The 14,690-nt window shown below is 40.3% G+C and overlaps 2 protein-coding genes and 1 long non-coding RNA gene across 10 annotated transcripts in view; 1 reads left to right on the top strand and 2 right to left on the bottom strand.

Annotated features, from left to right (window-relative positions):
- The window catches only part of LOC124207477, a 42,289-nt gene that overhangs the window by 27,281 nt on the left and 318 nt on the right, over positions 1-14,690 (top strand). For 4 of the 8 annotated variants that reach the window (XR_006879996.1, XR_006880002.1, XR_006880001.1 and 1 more), the window contains 10 exons: positions 9,377-9,521; positions 9,578-9,649; positions 9,712-9,776; positions 9,985-10,792; positions 10,858-10,926; positions 11,026-12,668; positions 12,803-13,030; positions 13,133-13,315; positions 13,401-13,547; positions 13,670-13,973. This is a non-coding gene — a long non-coding RNA (uncharacterized LOC124207477). The remainder of the gene's footprint in view (positions 1-9,376; positions 9,522-9,577; positions 9,650-9,711; positions 9,777-9,984; positions 10,793-10,857; positions 10,927-11,025; positions 12,669-12,802; positions 13,031-13,132; positions 13,316-13,400; positions 13,548-13,669; positions 13,974-14,690) is intronic. The other 4 variants (XR_006880003.1, XR_006879997.1, XR_006879999.1 and 1 more) reach the window with 4 other exon arrangements.
- Positions 740-2,115, bottom strand: LOC124207473. Its single transcript, XM_046604957.1, has 2 exons — positions 1,969-2,115; positions 740-1,856 (listed from the first exon to the last, which is right to left on the bottom strand). The coding sequence occupies exons 1-2, from the start codon at positions 1,990-1,992 to the stop codon at positions 978-980; spliced, it is 903 nt and encodes a 300-aa protein (XP_046460913.1). The 5' UTR covers positions 1,993-2,115; the 3' UTR covers positions 740-977.
- On the bottom strand, positions 4,434-7,669 carry LOC124207467. The gene is made up of 2 exons (XM_046604935.1): positions 7,538-7,669; positions 4,434-7,442 (listed from the first exon to the last, which is right to left on the bottom strand). Exons 1-2 carry the CDS (start codon positions 7,571-7,573, stop codon positions 4,734-4,736), a joined length of 2,745 nt encoding a protein of 914 aa, XP_046460891.1. The 5' UTR covers positions 7,574-7,669; the 3' UTR covers positions 4,434-4,733.

Below are 14,690 nucleotides of genomic sequence, written 5' to 3'. Positions count from 1 at the left end.
TCAATGATAAAGAAAGAAGAAATAAAAGCTGATTGCAGGTATCGTAAATATTTGCAACATGGAGGAATATTAGAGTTTGTGGAGGGAAAGTTTGTGCTCGAAAGGTGCCCAAGAAATTTTGAATATTTGACTTTATCTATGACAAATGGCGTGCCGTTGATTTCCCGGAAAGCCACCGAGATTAATAGTCTCATGTTGTCTGAGAATTTGTTTCAAATTTCCAATAACCGATCATTGCCGACCGGTGATTAGGTTGGAAAATATTTTTGTATCTTTCTTTTTGCAGAGGTTATCTTTTTTCTTACAGTTTTGGTGAAAAGTTTCCATAGAAAAATTTGTGAAGTATATAAAAGTTGAATTATAAAGCTAAAATTCAAGTCGACTATTGTCTCATGCGATAGGACAAAATGCTGATAAGAGGAAGCATTCTTCCGTTCAAAGAATTCAGTTTAAAAAAATATGACAAAGAAATGATTGATCTATTTGCACCTGCGCTTATTTTTGATTGAAACAGACTATACATTTTGAACGCTCATATTATCTGTTTGCTATTCGGAGCCGGTTTTAATATCTGCGTAACTTTTTTGTTTTACCTATTCAAGGAAATATTGGCACATGACGATGTTTGACTTTGACTCACGTTTATTTAGAGAAAAACCATTTGTTACCTAACCAGTCGAGAAATACTGGTTATCCAAACAAAAGGTTAATTCCATTTCGCTTTTTAAACTTTATTAAAGAGATTAAAAATGTTTTTTTTTTTATTAATCAATCGACATAGTTATTCCATTCTTATTAACATCTTTTATTCTTTTTTCCTCGAACTAGAGAAAGAAATTTTAAATTCAAAAACCCCCTTTTTTTTACCGCCGTTTTCTCAAATTTTTGAAACTGTATAACATTTGAAAATAGGAAAAACAAAACAAAAAAGGCTTTTGTTCTGCAGGTCTTAAAAAAATGATTGACGCATTTGAAATTTAAGAAAGCCAAACCCAGAAACAGGCGATGAAAAGCGGAAGGAAGTGAGAGAAATTAATTGACGGGCTTCCGGCATTGGACGGGGACGAGTAGATGGCCAGAGCTGTGGCGTATTTCTCCATGAGGCGCTTGCCTCTGGCGGCGGGCGCCCTTTTCAAACGCTCGTCGATTTCTTGTAGCTTTTGCTGGAAAGTGGGATTCGTCAGGATCTCTTGGAATTCCAAAACAGGGCTGGCAATTTCGTTGTGGCGCTGCTGGATGATTGGCTGACTGACGCCGGGCTGGTTGGCGGCAACTGGGACCCGATTTTGCTGGACTTGCGGCTGGAGAAGGCGGAGCAATTCGGGGAGTAGAGACATATTAACTTCATCGGACAAGTCGTTTTCGTCAGAGTCCATGAAAATATTTCCGCCCGGCTGGATGGGCGATTTCCGGCTCTGGATGTTCTGGCGGATCGCTCCGCGGCCGATCAAATCTTCGATCGAAAAATCGTGACGCTCGTCCGAGTCTCTGAATGGACGGACACGTTGTTGGCCGGGGACAAGTTGGCGGTTGTGCTGGCGGACAATCATGTCTTCCAGCGATATGTCGTGACGCTCGTCTGAGTCTCTGAAGAGTCGGACAGTTTGCAGGGTGTTGGTGGGTGCCATTGGCGCCATTGGTATCCGACTTTGAACATTCTGGCCGTTGCCGGAATTCATTGGAGCCCGGCCGAGAAGTTCTACTGAGATGTCGTCGTGCTCGTGCGATTGCCGGGAAATGCCGATGAGATGTCCGTTGACGTTGATGGTCTGGCCGTGGCGATTGACTCCCACCTGAGCCGGAAAGTCTTCGATAGAGTGGACCGAATGGGTCGCAAACACCAACGCTCCGAGTAGCTATAAATGAGACAAATGAGACAATAACGATTAAAGTTAACGAGAAAATGAGCGAACACATCCAATTTTTAATTGAGCGTTGGTGATGTTTGAGCACACTTTGTTATATTACCACTATGTTAAACGAAATGCGCATGATGAGGTCTGGATTGAACTACAAGCGCGTCAACTTCAGTCAAATGTTGTACAGGAAATAAAATTGTTTCCAGCAACTCTGGGATATATAGGATAGGATAGAAAAAAAGGAACCCAGAAAAGCCTTGGCTCTGTAACGGAATGTTACAAGGTTACGTAGACGTCGCCCTTTTTTTTGTTTTTCTTTTTACTATCTTTTTAGCTTTGGTTGGCGTGTTTGGGTAACAAAAAGGTAAAATAGGTTCCGCAACCTATTTGTTTCTTGAGTTGGGGAGGAGGCAACAGCAGACAATTGCGCAAGTCAACTTGAAAAATTCAAATCTCATTTTTATGGCATACCTTTAATGGGGGCACAGTAGCACCTCAACAGCCGCACGCGCGCGGCCTTATTCATTTCACATGGGCGACCCGGGCCGCAGTCAAACGCGTCTAGGTTCCCAAGTAACAGGAAGTGAAAGGCTGTAATATCTGGAAGCTGGTGTTGACCTTGCTAACACATTTCATGCATATGAGATGCTAGTCTGGAGGGGTTGAAACTGAGACTTGACTCACAGCACACCCGACTTAATTCCAGTGATTTTGGAGCTAAAAGATTTTGCAATAAAATAAAATAAAAAAAAGAAAAGAAATCCGGTTGGGTGTGTTGTACTATTCAAGCGTAAAAAGGGCGAGGCGGTATGACAACTGGGAAATTAACTGGAATTATTAAGCACAAGATCAGCAGCAGATCGGAGAAAATGAGGTTGCAATCAAGGTAGCTTGCCCTTGATACTTGGGTACGTTTTATCTTGGACCCAAAAGTAGCCAGTGCCGGTCCATCGCATTTTAAAAAATTCAATGATTTATCTTGCGCAGTCACTTAATTCGTGTCAAGTCATTATTTAAATTAAATGTGCGACGGGAGCTATAGTGGAAGGTTCGGTTTTTTACTGGTATGATAGCGAGAGCAAATGAGCCGGCAGCCACATTGCGACACAGTTTTTTCCCGAAAATATTATTTGGTGTATTTAGTAATTGGATATTCCGGAAATGGGCAATGAATTTGAATTTCCTTTTAGCGATTTAAAAAGAAAAAATGGTTTAAATCATGTCAAGTACTTGTGGATTATTTTTTCAGATAGAATGGGTATTTGGTGGAATTGCGAAGTTCAATTATTGCGTGTACTCCATTCGCCAAGTTCTAAATAAACCTCGGGTATATAATCTTATAATATTTTATCCCGCCTTTTCATTGCGCAGTCCCGGGCCGGAGTGCCTTTGTATTTTTATCCCCCAAGGTTATCTTTTTATGCTGCAATCATTTACAACTTTGCGATGGAAGTTCTCGATAAATATTTGGGTCTCAATGCAAATGTTCGACAACCGATCCGTGACTCACGGGGGTTCGCTATAAATGTACAATGACGTTTTACCTTTCGAGTGTACTTGAAACAGATAAATCTCTTTCTTATTGTATTAGATAGAAAAACAACCCGGCTAAAACAGAACTTTTTGATTCTAGAAAATCGTATCATCGACGAATTCCATTTGATATCTTATTGAGTGAAAGGAAATTATTATTAACCTTGGCTGTAATAATATTTCTATTGTTTTGAAAATGACAACAGAAATATTTACACGCTTCGCCAGCCAAGAATGCCTTTTATTTGATATGGAGTCCTATTATTATTTTTCAAAAAACCGCAAGCGTGAACAGTTGAATGCTGCGGTTGTCCGTGCTCCAATTTGAACAGTCAAAGAGGACGGACGGATTTTATGATTTATGACGGACAACTTATTTTCTGGCCGAGTTTCATTTGTGGAATATTGTGGTGAATATAGTTGAATGTATTTATTTGACAAAAAAACGGAAGTATTACGGGCAATAACACACAATATACACACAATTGCGAAAGAGCTTTTTAATTGCATATTACCAATTGCTTATTAATCTCGTCGGTGTACCAAGAGAGATCGTTTTTCAATAACCAAAAAACGCGTTGACTATACACCAATGGTTCTGCTGTTTTCACAGACTTTGGGCAAGCTCGAATCGTATTGACTAACTTTAGTTTACCTTCGAACCAGCAGCTGTATTATGTAAACTTTCGGACTTTCTACATTCCAAACGTCGCTGGCGTTGTTAGTTTCCGTTTGGTAATAAATCTACATATTAATGCGGCACATTATGTGCCATATTATGCGCAGAAATTGCACGGGAAAAAAAATCTAATACTGGATTTTTAGTTCTTGTTACCTTCGTCTGACTTTTTTGTATAAGTTTGTAGGAAACCAGTTGTGTTAAAGGTCGTATTACTTATTACTTACAGCTCACCTGTTTTGTCAAATTCCCGGCTGTTGTGTTTTAAATTGTTATTGCTATAGTTATTACCTTTTGGTATGTGTAATACCGCTACATCGAAACGAAAAGAAGAAGCTTGGTCAAATGAATAATCGATTGTTGTAGCTAAAACTGTATTTTTAGCTCGCTTGCTGCAATTGTGGAAAAATAGAAAAAGGCTGTCAATAATTGAATCACCCCCAGGGAGAGAAGAAGGATATCATGCGCTAATACTCAGAATATGTAAATCCCAAAGCTAATTGATAAAATGAGGGTTAAACCAACAAGTGTTAAGGACCCGTGAGGAAAAGAAAAACCCCGCTAGATGGTATACACAAATGTGAGACATTCTACGAGTAATATTATAATTAGCGATGTCCATTGCCCTATTCAAAGAGTGCCCAATGTCCACAATCTAAATATCAGAGCCAAAGCGAAACCCAATAAGTGATTAAAAGCGAGAGGTACAAACAAGAGTTGATGGTTGGTGACGTTGCGGCGGAGTTGAAATGAGATGATGGCGACGACGACGACAAAGCCAGAGCTTCGGCGTATTTCTCTATGAGACGCTTGCCCCTGGAATCTGGCGCCGATTTCAAACGCCTGTCGAGTTCTTGAATCTTTTGCTGGAACACTGGATTCGCTAAAATCTCTCGCAACTCCAACGTGACGTTCTGTTTGAGCAGGCGGGACATGCGTTGAACCGCTTGATTTCCTCGGTTATTCACTGCTGCCACTGGTGCTCCTGTTACTGGGGCTACTGTCACTGCTGCGGCTGCTGGGGGGCTCTGAACTTCCGGCAAAGGCGCTCCGTCGATTTTGACATTTCTAAATAGGCGCTGAATCTCCGGAAGTAAATTTACGTCAACTTCCAAAGACAGGTCGTCGCGTTCTACGGAATCCCGAGGAAAAGTAACCGATCCATTGAGATTTCCGCTTAGTAGAAGTTGTCCTAATCTTTCTTTCGAATTGTCGTGCTCATCCGAATCCCTCAACTGTTGCAATCCTTGTTGTTGTGCTGGTGCCAACTGTATCATACCAACCTGTGACGCAATTGGGACGCCCGGGGCTCTGACAATCGCGTCTTCTAGAGAAATATCACGCTCGTCAGACGAGTGTATTAAACGATGTTCAACGCCGGTTGCTGCGGGAACCGCTGGAACGATTCCGCCGACAGTAATTGGAGGCGGAATAATTCCGGAAGTGACGTGATGGAGTTCAAAAGAAATGTCGTCCACTTCGTCAGAGTGTCTGAGCAAATGTTCGCCGGGAATAATTTGGGATTGGACAGGACGAACTTCCGCCGCTACTTGTCCATTCTGAAGGTTGAGAATGGCTCCGGTAACTTCTAGCGAGGTGTCGTGACGCTCGTCAGAATGTTTCAACACTCGAGTAACATGGCCCGGTGCTGTCTCATTTCGAATCAGTTGAACTTCCAAGGAAATGTCGTCATCCTCGTGCGAATGACGTGAAATCACCTGAAGTCCTTGGACTGGTGTTACTACTGCTGCCGGATTTTGTCCAGTTTGAGGGTTGAGAACTGGTCTGACAACTTCCAGCGAGATGTCGTGTTCGTCAGAATTCTGGGAAATGAGATGGTGCCCCGATCCGGTTTGATTTCGTACCAGGATAACTTCGACTGAGGTGTCATCGAGTTCGCTCGAATGTTTTTGAATGAGTTGGACACCTTGAACACCCTGTTGCTGTACCATTGGACTTTGTGCAATACCGGGAAGATTTCCTAGGGAGCGAATGAGTTCAATCGAACTGTCGTGCTCGTCGGGATGTCTCAAAAGGTGTTCAACTCCAGTTGTTACCGTTGGAAGGCCGGCTGACGCAATTGGTAATTGGGTTCGTCCGGATCTGACGGCGTCGTGATAATCCTCCAAAGAAAAATCGTCAACTTCGTCGGAATGTTTGCCGACGATGAAACGCTCTCCGTTGACGGCCGTTTGGACGGGTAGAACCGGGCGAACCTGGCCAGCACTTGGAATGCCTCTGACCATTTCCAGCGAGTCGTCGTGCTCGTCCGAATGTCGTGAAATAAAATGGACTGGTCCTGTCAGATTCTGTCCGTTCGGTCGGTTGAGATTGACTTTAACTTCGTAAGAGTCGTCGTACAGCTCGTCGGAATGCAGTGCTGATAGAAGACGGCCGTTCAAAGGTGTCGGCTGGACATTGCCGTTAGTGTTTACTGATGAAACTACTAGCGTGGGCGAAACAACGATACGGGAGGTAATGTCGTCAGAAAAGTCAACATCGTGCTCGAGAGAGTCCCTCAATTCGGTCCTGATGTTCACCACCTGCTTGGTTACTGGATCAATTTGAACTTGAACGTCATCCTCACCTTCTCTCCATGGTAGACTGGCGGGTCTGTTAGAGCGCAGCCTGTAAACGGATCCAGGGATATTAGCCGTTATGCGGCCGCCATTATTATTCGCCGGAACGTTATTCTGAGCAGTGGGTGGGGCCAAAATGGATCTGACTTCGTCCGAGTAATCGTCGTGCTCGTCAGAATGTCCATACGTGGCCTTGTGGATGGATGTAGTTTGGATAGGACTGCCGGGGATCGATCCAGTCCGGATAATCGCCTGTTTACCCGGTCTGGCGGACACAATGTAACGTTCATCCGGCTGCTTGTTGAAAATTCGCTGTCCACGGTTGGGTTCTTGGCCGGCAGCAGCGGTACCGGTGGTGCTGCTGGCCATTGGGGTTGTGCTGGAACTCTGCTGCTGGGTGTTTGGTAAAATGCCAAGAAGCGATACTTCATCGGAAAAGTCGTGTTCGTCTGAATGAATCAAAACCGGATTGCGCATATTTGGGGTTTGGAGTCCAGTCATTTGACCGGCCGGTCCGTTGTTGGTCTGAGTTGGAGCCAATTGCCCAGCAGAGGCCAAAATAGCGCGGACTTGTTCAATGGAGAAGTCGTGGTGTTCGTCAGAATATCTGGACATTAATTGCCCACCTGCTTGAAATTGTTGGGTGTTAATAAAAACGTTTGGTTTCTCTCGTCCCGGTGACACATCCGGAAGGAATTCGTGACTTTCCATTGAATCAACTCCTCGGGTCTCATCACTGTGAATGGGTGAGGCATCGATCTTTCTTGTAATAATCACTAGTGCTCCTACCAGCTAAAAAATATCAAATGAAATACGGTTAAACATAAATTAACTACCGTCACGATTAGAGTTGAGAAATAGTGATCAAATCTAAATGATGTTAATACCACTAGGCAAAGTTGACGGCGCGCGTTGGTCGTCATCGAACTAGTTGTGTCAAGTATCACAGGGGAAATAAATCCGTGTGTTCCGGGAACGTTGGCTTTATACACCTACCATGAAACGGCAAAAACGTTAGGGGGGCAAAAAAAAACAACCTTGGTGGGCCCTACGCACGTTACAAGGTTATGATGCCGTTCGGTGTTTTTTTTTTTCCCTCCAATTTTTTTCCACTTTTGGTATCGCAGAGTACAGCAGATAATTACAATGGGCCGCTCGGCACAAAAAAAAACACGACTCCCCTCCAGGTTGCATACAGTGATGCAAATGGATAATACCGACATTACCAAAGATGTCTCGATTTATACGTCGTCAGTTTCCGATTAATGAGTCTTTCCTTGAACGAGGGTATACACGCGAAAGATTTCTTGTAATTCCAGTCTTTTTCAGCCAATTTAAATGTATGCGTGAATCCCGAGGAACGTTGTAATGATGACCATCTATGGGCGTGTCATTTTTTGGCCTTCTCTCTACATGCGGATGATTTCACTTGAGCCCATCGGCGACTATAGAACCACATTATTGATTGGGACTGTATATACACCAAAATCAAAGAAATTCTCAGGGCGGACACGTGAAAATTGTGCAACATTTTTGATTTCGTCGTCATAAAAATAAAAACCTGGCAAGGTGCGACGCAGACAGGAAGTGAAAGGAAGTTGGATTCCGGTAACCTTCCTATTGTTATTTCTGTAGGTGTAAAGAGCCTCTACACATTTTGCTGCTTTCGTGAAAACCTTTTGGGAAACTCCCACAACACAAGAGAGTGCATTTCTTAAATTTCGTCGAACGTTCTTGGAAAAAAATACGAGCAATGAAAATCGTTTCGGACTTTAAAAGGTCGCACCGAAATAGACGTCGAACAGAAAGGAGTGAGGAAGCAAATTGATTCAAAAATGGGTCAGTCGTTGTGCACCTGGAGGGAAACAGTTTTGAATTGCAAAATTGACTCTTTCGCATTTCTATTATTGACACAAACAAATGATGATTAGACGTAATAAAATGGAAGCAACAAATTCATTTGTTTTAGTTGAAGGCTAGACGAATCTGTGCTGTCTTCTTTTGCCAATTTGACACGCTCTTATTTGAAACATTTGAAACGGTCCGAATTTTTGTTTAAAACAATAGGGCTGCAATGCCCTTGCTCTATGAGTTTTAATATCTGTTGTGTGAAAGCCAGCCGTGGTAAATCGTGACGTTCCGCCTGAAGCCACTCTTATTTACAATTCAATAAGCTGTATAGATTGGTCGAAATCACGACTGTCATGTAGGATGTTGAACGCGGAAATAGACAGACTCCATGGGAAAGGATCTAATGATGAAGCAAATTGTGTAAAAACAGTGGCATTCAATTTATTATATTGCTGAGTGTATGAAGTAGTAGGCTATACCATGTTGTCACTGATGCAATCACTACCTCTAATTAAAAATGGAATTTTCCCAGCTTTTGTTTTGTAACAGAAATTCCCATTTAATCTGGAAATGACAGTGCTTCAAGCTAAAGGTCTCTCATGTATGCGATTTGTTTTATAGCGAAAGTACAAAAATATTTAGCGGTCACATAGACATTATTCGAGGGTCGTCAAATAGTTGAAAATCAAAACTTAATCAAGTTCTTAATTTCAAACGTTTTTTTCACGTTTTTCAATGTAATCCCAAATACCACTTTTCATAGTGCATTTCCCGAATTCAGGAAACAGAGATGATTGTTTGAGGCAAATTTCCCAGTTACCAAGTTAAACCATGATTAATATTACTAATTTGAAAAGTGACTAATTTATTTTCAGGGAATTAACTGGTGAGGGGCTACAGCAGCAACTTTTGGATACTCATCTGTGCTGTTCGGCACAATTAAATGTAAGTTATTCTGACTGCATCTCCTACTTAACAGCTACGAGAAATGAGCAGTAGGACACCTGCACAAGATTTGAGGTAAGGGTGTGCTTCTATGTTCTTGCTTGGACATCTAATTAAATTTGTATTTTCAGGAGAAAAGCTACGGCTTGCTTCAATAGCTTTTTATTTATCTTCATTATTTATCGGCACCAACTAATAACAACGTAAGTTTAAGTTAACCAGATCCTGATTCTTGGTTGTGATTCTTTATTCATAATGTATACAGCAGAAAGACCGCAGGAATACAGCATAAAAAGACAGTCTACAGGAGCGCATAAATATTAAATAAAGGTAAGAAGGTGTGCTAAAGCTAAAGTGGCGTGTTTGTTAATCATAGACATTCCATGTCAGGTCGATCTTGGATCGGCTACGGCATTTTCTTCGTTCAAGTTTCTAACACAATTTTTTAAAATAGTTTATAAATTAGTCGTTAAGCTAAACATTACATTTCTTTTATTTTGTTCGCACTTCGCTTTGCCTCTTTGCTTGCTCTTTGCAGAGTCGACGTTTCTAATTTCATTACTACAAATGGCAATGTTGCGCGTTCCTTTCAAGATGTCTGCTGGCATTTATCACGAGAAGTGACAGCAAGTGACAACATTACCGGAGTATGGTTTCTCGCCTTCTGCCGGTTTGTAGAATGCATTTTCTATTTCTGTTTTTGCCATGCTGAAAGGAGGAAGGCAATGAGGAACTGCCACTTCACATCACCACCACAATGAAGTTATTCCTGCTCTACAATTGGCAACTCAATTAATATTTTTTCATTATTGTTTCCCTTGCCAATCAAAATCAGTTCAAACGTTTGACACTATTTACGAAATCTAACGTCTGAACTTTTATTCCCAAGATAGAGAAAGGCAAAGCAAGCAGCCATAATGTTGCACCACAATCACTCTTAAACAAATTTCAACAAACTTTGGTATATGCCAGAGGTGGTCTGACAGACATTGAAAGGCAACCAGTTTCTAATCCTATTTAATTTTTGTTACCAAATGAAGCATAGGTTGAAAGTAATTGGGTTCGAATTGATGTGCAGTACTGACCTCTTCACAAAATTTTTGTGAAACCACTTCCCAATTAAATTTTAAATTCCAACTTTATCCAGGTTCTAATCCTCAAGTCAACCATCAGTTTCACTGGCGATGGCATCACTAACAACATGATTTCTGCCACCCACCATACCAGCCAGTTCTCCCAATTATTAGTGTATCTGAAGCAATAATAAAATTATTGAAATTCTAGGGTGCCAATCCCTGCAGTTCCCGCCTCTCAATAGGAAGCACACAACAAACTTCCAATGACAGGTAAAAGTAAAAGTGTGTTATTTTGTTCTTGCCCTAAACATAATGAAAATGATTTGTTTCTGTAGTTTATTTCAGCAAGGGCATCAACAACAAAGAAGAAGTTCCAGTTGTTCTTCAATAATTGCTATTTAGAAGTAAGTTGCTTTTACATTGAATTTAGAGAATTTGTCATCTTAATTGCAATGTTAACGATGTGTTGCATTATTATTAATTCCATTTATTTTTGGTTATAGGTTTATCTTCCCGTAATTGCTATCCGATGTGGCCTGTTGTTGCAGCCTAAGCTGGCGAAAGATTTTTTTTGCATCGAAGTTAACCTGTGGCTGTTCCTTGGTGCTGGTGTTGTGTTACGGAAGTTGCAACCAGTATTTTATCAACTGTCATTGTGTCTGCAGTTTACCGTTTTAATGATAAGAAGGAATAGAAATATGAGAGTGTTTATGTCGAGCAAATAATAAAAATTGCTTCGCGATTGAGGAAGCAACGAGGGGGAAGTTGGGTGGGAGATGTGATAAATAAAATAAAAATTTTGTGTTTTATCAAAGAAGGTAAGTAGAATATCAGTTTTAAACCATAGTTTTAAACCATTAACTGTCCAAAAATGAAAAATTCCTCATCCATAAAAATATCCTTACACCACATTCATAATTAATTGAAACTATACATATCTATAAATTTTTATTACATCATAACTGTTATTACTAAATATTTTTAACATACTGTTATATTGCTTAAATAATAATACTGTGCAAAACAAATCTTTTTGTTTCGTGCAAGATATTAACATACATATCAACATCATATATGACAAAATTATATAATTCTTTTAAACTACCTGACGCAGATTTCCACGTTTTTCTCATTCATTACTTTAATTGCCACATACAGTCAATCAAGACAGAGGAAGCTCTGCCTTGATCGACTATGCCTAGGGAGATTATCTGGACAAGGAAGAAGAGTTCGAAGCAAGTTTTACTAGGGTTAGACTCATGACCCTTCAAAAGTTTTCCTCAGGTCATGCGCCTTCCAAGTCCCCGTTCGACCAGAGCCCTTCACATCCTCCTAGTTATCACAGAGGGTAAGTGACCACCGGTGGGCGTTGGTTAGTGGTAAGTTAGGGAAACGGAGCCACAGAAAAGAAGGGAGCCCAGATATGTACTTGTAAGTTATCTACATCTACCTAATTTATTGATATTGATCGAAAGCAAGCTCTTCTGTTACCGTCAAAATCTTCAAATTGTAGCACAAGGGCAAAGGGTTAACCTGAAATTTAATAAAATGATTAACTAAGAAAACAGTAAAAAAAAGATTTTGAGAAGATACCTGGAATAAGTTCAACATCTTTCTGCATATTCCACTAGTACATAAGGTCTGGAACAGCGGTGAGGCCGCGAGGGATTAAACTACACAGATTATTTAAATGTCAATTTAAAAATAAGATTCATTGACAGCAAGCAATACCTCAAATGAATCATTGAAAGGAACCACAGAAAAGTAGAGCTCAACTGCTCAGGTAAGTACTTGCAATTTATCACCTAGAAAAATCAAACAAAATCCTCGAGACAAACACAATGAATTGTAGATGTAGAAAATGTTATTGAGTGTTCAAACTGCAGCTCACCAATATTAAAATCGGAAAACAGAAAGTCAATTGAGTGAAATGACGACTCAAAGTTCTTGGACTTGAGATTAACCATTTACAAAACGTTTACCTGAAAGACAAGAACAGAAAATTTGTAAGATAGCTGTGATATTACCATTTTTATTCCATTTTTAGTATAGGCACACTACAGCTGCAGGATTGATGACAGCTTAGAATTCCTGGCCAGCTTCAACAATGGTCGTCATTACGAGGCAAATGAATAATGATGAACTGGTAAATATGCATGAAAACATTTTGTTAACATACTACCAAGTCAAGTTAGTTTTTCAGTTTCAAACATGGTAACTTATGCTGAATATTGATTTCACTTTTCGAATTCTTTCGATTTTCCACATTTCACATTTCAGCTGTCACTCCAGGCGTCAGATCCTTCCTTGGGAGCTTGGGACAATCGTCTCGTCTGCATGAAGCACTGGCATCATCTAGCGGTTGTTTTTAACAATTTAGACGATTGTCCAGTCTGCCGCTAGATGGTGTGTATTGTTTTTAAAATGGCGAAATGTGTGAAGATTTTTGTCATCTTCTGTTTTCGAATTTTCATGTTTTACTGCCCAAAATCAACCAATTATTTACATGTAAGCTTATTGTTATTATTCTAACTACATAGTAGAAAATTTTCTATCACTCACTGTGTACTTGACCAATTGACTAATTGTGTATTGTACTTGGAATTCTAGAAAATGTACCTGCCGTCTAGTCATAGACTACGAAGATTAAATTTGGACTCCATTTAAAAAAACCAATTGCTCAACCCTTCTGTGACTCACACGCTCAGCTTCATCTGCATCATCCTCTCACATCTTAGACATAACTGCAAGCTGTTATGCCCAAAAGTTGTGGCATTGCATATACGGTTACAGGTAAGCATAACCTTCCGAATTTACTACCTCATCATCCATCAATGCAATAAAATAATGTCAAAATTCACACCCATTTGTTTAACAGGTTTCTTCTTGCCTTACACCTTTAAACACTTGGTGGGGTTGTTGCGTCATGAAATTGTATTGCTGCCATTTTTTCGGCATCTCCCACTTCATAGCTACAAGAAACGAGCCTACAACAGAAAAAAGCATACAACAGATTGAGATAAAGGTGTGCTTCTATGTTCTTGATTTATCATGTAATTAACTTTGGATTCCACCTTGGTCGTGGGTATTTATGGGCCTCACTGTAGTCACTGCAATGTTAAAACCTTTATCTGTTCTTTGCTTTAGGAATTCATAGGTTGTGTCGTATGCCATTGGATCCATTGGATTTCGCGAGTCAGCCGCCGATGTCAATCTACAACGCAGTTTCTTTGTTGGAATTGTGTGGTCCTGGCACAGAGATCCTTGATGCTGGCCTTTGTCCATTACAGAAGAGTGACTTCTACCAAATCTCTGCTCCATCATTATCTTCGCTACCCACACTCATCTAGCTTCTTTGCTTATTATGCTGCTAAACAATTTATCGTACTTCACTACCGAGTTAGACCAGTCGCTTCAGTCCGCCTGTCACTCTCCACCGAATTATGCCCAGGTACCCGACAATTGACTTATTTTCTTAGATTATCTACTAGCGATCTACTTGCGTTAAACTCTATGTCTATGTAGTAATTCCAAAATCAGGGCCTTCTTGCGCGCAAAGTATTATTAGACGTTTCTTTTTTCTAACGCTAGATGGCTTTTCGATAATGCTCAGCTGTCAAAACAGTCAGTTTTAGTTACTTTGCACATCTCTTTAAACATTTATCGGCAGTTATTGTGTGGAAATTTTTAGTGGTAACTGACGATATCTATTCTGCCAACAAAGCTCACTTGTTAAATTATCGATTTTTGCTTTTTTTCTACTTCCGGTTTTCTCATTTCAGTCCGTAGTTCAGTAATTATTCATTCGACGCACAAACAAACCACAAATTCGTGATCCTCTTTAAATTTGTGGTAAAGCTCATGTTTTTATTTTTACGTACGCGTACTTCCGGTTTCGAAAATTTTCCTGAACTATAGTTCAGGAAAATTCTCGATTTTGGCCAAATTTTGGATTTCGTTTAAATCACTCCTAATCGACCCCAAATTTCATGGAGATCACGAATATGTGGTTTAATTTGACGACAGCTCAAAGGTTAAGGCGCTGTGGTTACTTCCGGTATACTTCCGGATTATTTTTTTTACTAGCAAGTGAGCTTTGTTATTTGTACAGTTCTCAATATTGTAAGGTAGATTTTAAGCAATTTAAATCGGGCTTTTAAAGTTTTTA

The sequence above is a fragment of the Daphnia pulex genome, chromosome 11, assembly GCF_021134715.1.
Source record: "Daphnia pulex isolate KAP4 chromosome 11, ASM2113471v1".
Lineage (NCBI taxonomy): Eukaryota > Metazoa > Arthropoda > Branchiopoda > Diplostraca > Daphniidae > Daphnia > Daphnia pulex.
The sequence above is the reverse complement of the archived record's forward strand: the minus strand, read 5'-3'. Positions and strand labels throughout refer to the sequence as shown.

Coding starts and splice junctions, on each gene's coding strand:
- LOC124207473 (XM_046604957.1), bottom strand. CDS start 1,992: ATGCGCATTTCGTTTAACATAGTG. Junction 1,857..1,968: donor GCATTTCGTTTAACATAGTG/GTAATATAACAA, acceptor TCTCATTTATAG/CTACTCGGAGCGTTGGTGTT.
- LOC124207467 (XM_046604935.1), bottom strand. CDS start 7,573: ATGACGACCAACGCGCGCCGTCAACTTTGCCTAGTG. Junction 7,443..7,537: donor GCCGTCAACTTTGCCTAGTG/GTATTAACATCA, acceptor GATATTTTTTAG/CTGGTAGGAGCACTAGTGAT.